We start from the raw sequence: 6000 nt of genomic DNA on the forward strand, positions 1-6000 counted from the left end.
ATGAGTTAACTGAGCAAAGAAGGATGATATTACATGCCCAACATTACATAGCTGTTAAGTGGTACAGCCGAAATTTAAACCCTAGAATCTGACTTCAGAGGCTGCATGCTTAAACCCCTCACTAAGCTGCCTCTAAGTGAAGAGAGTTGAAACATTAGGATTCAGGTGGCCTTGGCAGGGCAGAGGTGGCAGTGGGGCCACTGACAACAAAGTGTGGGAAACACCTGCTTTCAAGAATAAGTATGTCACTCTTGGTCAGTTCACATGAGAATGACATTAATCTTTATTGCCAAGGATGTGCACAGAAAGATATTTACACTGCCAGAAGAGCCCTCCAAGCTCAAGCCACAACTAAGAAATTCTTAAATTACAATTAAGAATGCATTGATAGCCATTTATTAGGCTATCACCCTAGTTACTGAGGGAGTTTTCTGGTTAATTACTGTTTACTGAGAGATAATTAGAGACTGGATTACCAAAACACCATCGTGCCCACCTGAAATCTGGACCATTCTGGTCATATATTTATCTGTGTATTCACCTGACACAATATACATAGCCCCAACATGTGCAAATAAATGCAATAATCATAAAAATATATTAAGGAAAAGGATTGAGGAGCCAAACAGCCACTTTCATTCATACATCAGTGCCTATTTTAAGACAATATACCAAAAAAAAACAACAAGAAATGATCTGATCTGTCTCCTTCAGTTTCATAATCACATGAAATTCTAGTGTGCTTACTGTACCAAGTTTCATTTGTAGAAACTAATTTTGGTTTTCATTAGGAATTTTCTACTAATATTTAAGATACTGTATTTTCTTTGTAACATTCCTGAAAAATTATCACGTTAAATAGTTCCTAAATTAGTCAAGTGTTCTGATGTTTTGTTTTGTTTTTCACTAGTGGCCCCCCTTCTGCTGTTGACCTGTGACTGTGGGGCAGGTTCTACTGGGGGAGTGACAGGTGGTTTTATCCCAGTTCCTGATGGCTCAGAAGGAACAATTCATCAGTGGGGAATTGAAGGAGCCCATCCTGAAGACAAGGTAAGCATCCAGTTCATAAATTATGTATTTCAATTACATAGAGAAAATGTGTGATTTACATTGAGATAGGAAAAGAGGCAAAGGAACATGAAAATAAGAGATTTCTTGACCTTTAGTTTCAGAGTCAGTGCTGAATAGATGGAGGCTTTTAGGATTTTAGCTCTTCAGATGTCAAATCATAGAAATGGTTATCGCTGCAAGAATTTGCACTTCTTGTAATGTTATCATTTACAAATTTGCAAAGGGCCACATGTCACTATATTGCTCTGAAATCTGGTTCACTTTTAAATGAATTTATTTTTCACATGGTTTGCAGGAAATCACAAATATTTGTGTGCCTCCTGTAACAGCCAATGGAGCCGATTTCATGGAAAGTTCTGGTAAGTGGACATAAAATGTTTGAAAGCAATGGTGAGTTAAGTGGTAAATATTAAAAAATAAGAAGTGTTCAAATTATCTTCTTAATAATTTGCATCTGTGTGCACATGTCAGGAGCTGTTACCACTGAAATGGAGAAAAGCTGTTTTAATATTTTTGTATTAGTCAATTCCCTGACATGTCTGGCTTCAATAAGTTAATTTATCCATTGATGCCACCATTGTCAATATCTAAAGATTTGTTATACTTTTTCCAAACTTTAGTGACGTGTAGTTCTCAGGCAATCAATTACTAATTTTTTAATTAGGAAAGACTTCACACATATAGAAAAATGTAAGGGAAAATATAACGAACATCTATGTATCCACCACCCAACTTTGTCTTTTCCAAACATTAGTCATATTTTCAGTTAAAGTCTCATGTGCACATCCTCGATCCTGTTCCCCTTCTTTCTTCCCCAGAACTAACAGTATCCTGATTTCAGTTCAATTACTAATTCCTGCATTCAGTCATACTAGGACATGATCACTTATGTTGCCATACAGGTCATACAGGTGAATTTGTTTATTTCTTTGGTTTTACCAAGTGGCTATTGCATTAATATTATCTGAGTGCCACAACTACTCAGTGAACTAAAAGAACAATAATACTTAATGCCTAATATTAAAGTTTTGCTTAATTCCATAGGTTGTTTTCAAGTGTCCATCCTGCAAAATCCGCATGAGATTTCCCCAAATATGTAGCTGTCTTCCTTTATCAGATGCTCCAATCCTCACCTGCTTTTCCCATTAGAATTACATAGCAAGAGCTATGTAAAGAATTATCTAGAAAAAAGTAGCTTTCCATGAAAGCATAATGTAAAGGTAACAGGCTGAATAGTCGTGATTTGTTAAATTCTCTTTAGGTACAAAGACATGCTAATTTGCATGATTACATTATGTATGTTTCCTCTTTGGTTTCCATACTGAGCTCATATGACTGCTTAACTATAATGTTTTTTCGTGAAAACAAACAAGCATTGCATTAGAAGCTTCCCATAGCTGTGTACTAAATATCCTATCTCTTCTATTTCTGGCTGTTGTCACTGAAAATCTTATTTCTTTGTACACTTTTAAAATTAGTATATTTTTAGAGCTTTTTCACCCGTTTATATGCCCTCCTTTGTGACTCTCACATAACACATTGTGGGATGTTATCACCTCTAGTCATATAATTGTATTTTCTCCCACTTACTTGTTTACATGGTGACTGCTTATAGACACCCAAGACCCATTTTATAAAAATGCAACAAATAACAGCATAAGATATTACAGAATGTTCTCCCTTGTTTTTAGAAGTTTGTACAAATACGTATGCCAGAGGGACAGCGGTGGAAGGCACTTCAGGAATGGAAATGACCACTAAGCTTGGAGCAGCCACTGAATCTGGAGGTGCTGCAGGCTTTGCAACAGGGACAGTGTCAGGAGCTGCTTCAGGATTCGGAGCAGCCACTGGAGTTGGCATCTGTTCCTCAGGGCAGTCTGGAACCATGAGAACAAGGCATTCCACTGGAGGAACCAATAAGGACTACGCTGATGGGGCAATAAGCATGAATTTTCTGGACTCCTACTTTTCTCAGGTAATTTGGTGAAAAACTTTGTGGCTTGATTATCTTATTTACATTAGAGATCTTTTTATTTGATTATATACTTCAGTTTTGCAGTTTTTATTTACAGCTTGTTAAAATGCAAGAAAAAAATGGTTTGTTTGTTTTTTGCCAAAATAATACAGATAACCTAAGGTAGCTGTCAAAATCGGGTCACTGATCAAAAGAAGAATGGGAGCCAGGCACAGTGGTACATGCCTGGAGTCCCAGCTACTTGGGAGGCTGAGGTGGGAGGATTGCTTGCACCAAGGAGGTAGAAGCTGCAGTGAGCTATGATGGCACCACTGCACTCCAGCCTGGGTGACAGAGTGAGACCTCGTCTCTAAAATAAACAAATTAATAATAAAAGAAGAATGAGTAGATAACCACAACATGAGAGCATATAGCAAGTAGCATCTCATTCCTCCAACTGAACAAACAATTGAGGGCAAATCTCTTTTATGTGAGAATTTCTAGCATCTTCTTTAAGAATACAAAGCAGTTCATTTTGTATTTCCTGTATCATAAAGGATATCCAAATACCTGTGTGTATATTTTCCTGAGAGAGGGGTAGAGTATTCACATTATCTGTCTAAAAAAGTTGAAGAACCACTGAATTAATGACCCCCAAAAAAGGGGAGGCAAAAAGAATAGGATGGAAGATCAGTGATGGGAGGAATGACATGTCAGGAAGCATAGAACAGAAAAGGAACATAGATATGAAAACAAAGAAGACTTTGAAAAGTAGGATGCTTGCCTCTCATTTGATAACCAAAGATTAGTGGGCAGAGAGGCATGGTTAGAATGGATCTCACATTGAGTTTTGGTATCGATACTGGTAAGTGCCAAGGTCTGACCTAGTATCCAAGCAGACAAAGAGTGATATTGTGTTTGAAGAAAGACTGCAGGGCAGGGGAGAAAGGGAGGGGTTGTTTGAGATGAGGACTCTTGGGATATTTCTAGGTGGGATGTGTGTTACAGTCACATGTCAGGCTCCCACAAGATTTGTAGAATCTAGACAAAGGTTCTAGCTCAATTTTGAGGTAATGTCAACCATACTGTTGTCTAAACACCAGATAATTTTTTGAACAAGATTGTTAATAGACAGTGTCCTTTACTTCTATGGATTACCTAGTTTGGGCATTCATAATCCAAATGAGTTCTACAAACAGTATTATATTGTTCAACTGACTCTTTCTTAAAATTCATTTTTTCCCACTTTTTCTCTGTCTTAGAAAGCATTTGCCTGTGCGGAGGAAGACGATGGCCAGGAAGCAAATGACTGCTTGTTGATCTATGATAATGAAGGCGCAGATGCCACTGGTTCTCCTGTGGGCTCCGTGGGTTGTTGCAGTTTTATTGCTGATGACCTGGATGACAGCTTCTTGGACTCACTTGGACCCAAATTTAAAAAACTTGCAGAGATAAGCCTTGGTGTTGATGGTGAAGGCAAACAAGTTCAGCCACCCTCTAAAGACAGCGGTTATGGGATTGAATCCTGTGGCCATCCCATAGAAGCCCAGCAGACAGGATTTGTTAAGTGCCAGACTTTGTCAGGAAGTCAAGGAGCTTCTGCTTTGTCCGCCTCTGGGTCTGTCCAGCCAGCTGTTTCCATCCCTGACCCTCTGCAGCATGGTAACTATTTGGTAACGGAGACTTACTCGGCTTCTGGTTCCCTCGTGCAACCTTCCACTGCAGGCTTTGATCCACTTCTCACACAAAATGTGATAGTGACAGAAAGGGTGATCTGTCCCATTTCCAGTGTTCCTGGCAACCTAGCTGGCCCAACGCAGCTACGAGGGTCACATACTATGCTCTGTACAGAGGATCCTTGCTCCCGTCTAATATGACCAGAATGAGCTAGAATACCACACTGACCAAATCTGGATCTTTGAACTAAAGTATTCAAAATAGCATAGCAAAGCTCACTGTATTGGGCTAATAATTTGGCACTTATTAGCTTCTCTCATAAACTGATCACGATTATAAATTAAATGTTTGGGTTCATACCCCAAAAGCAATATGTTGTCACTCCTAATTCTCAAGTACTATTCAAATTGTAGTAAATCTTAAAGTTTTTCAAAACCCTAAGATCATATTCGCCAGGAAATTTTCCTAAACATTCTTAAGCTTCTATTTTTCCCCTGCCAAAAGAAGGTGTTTATCATTTTAAAATGCAATGTGATTTAGTGGATTAAGCAGGGGCGCTGGTTCTTGTCTCCGTTGTCTTTTCTTATATCATTGATAATGATGTAAGAATCACAAGGTATTTGCTAAAGCATTTTGAGCTGCTTGGAAAAAGGGAAGTAGTTGCAGTAGAGTTTCTTCCATCTTCTTGGTGCTGGGAGGCCATATATGTGTCTTTTACTCAAGCTAAGGGGTATAAGCTTATGTGTTGAATTTGCTACATCTATATTTCACATATTCTCACAATAAGAGAATTTTGAAATAGAAATATCATAGAACATTTAAGAAAGTTTAGTATAAATAATATTTTGTGTGTTTTAATCCCTTTGAAGGGATCTATCCAAAGAAAATATTTTACACTGAGCTCCTTCCTACACATGTCTCAGTAACATATCCTGTGTTAGTCTTTGAAAATAGCTCATTTTTTAAATGTCAGTGAGTAGATGTAGCATACATATGATGTATAATGACGTGTATTATGTTAACAATGTCTGCAGATTTTGTAGGAATACAAAACATGGCCTTTTTTATAAGCAAAACGGGCCAATGACTAGAATAACACATAGGGCAATCTGTGAATATGTATTATAAGCAGCATTTCAGAAAAGTAGTTGGTGAAATAATTTTCAAGTCAAAAAGGGATATGGAAAGGGAATTATGAGTAACCTCTATTTTTTTAAGCCTTGCTTTTAAATTAAACAGCTACAGCCATTTAAGCCTTGAGGATAATAAAGCTTGAGAGTAATAATGTTAGGTTAGCA

The 6000-nt window shown here is 37.8% G+C and overlaps 1 protein-coding gene across 1 annotated transcript in view; it reads left to right on the top strand.

Annotated features, from left to right (window-relative positions):
* Positions 1-4981, top strand: part of DSG3 (desmoglein 3) — a 29858-nt gene extending 24877 nt beyond the window's left edge. Inside the window, exons 14-17 of the mRNA XM_523900.8 lie at positions 911-1050; positions 1367-1430; positions 2763-3046; positions 4288-4981. Coding sequence (XP_523900.7) covers positions 911-1050; positions 1367-1430; positions 2763-3046; positions 4288-4902 — 1103 coding nt within the window. The 3' untranslated portion in view covers positions 4903-4981. The remainder of the gene's footprint in view (positions 1-910; positions 1051-1366; positions 1431-2762; positions 3047-4287) is intronic.
* Positions 4982-6000: the final 1019 nt, after the last annotated feature.

Source organism: Pan troglodytes, chromosome 17 (assembly GCF_028858775.2).
Source record: "Pan troglodytes isolate AG18354 chromosome 17, NHGRI_mPanTro3-v2.0_pri, whole genome shotgun sequence".
NCBI classification, from domain to species: domain Eukaryota; kingdom Metazoa; phylum Chordata; class Mammalia; order Primates; family Hominidae; genus Pan; species Pan troglodytes.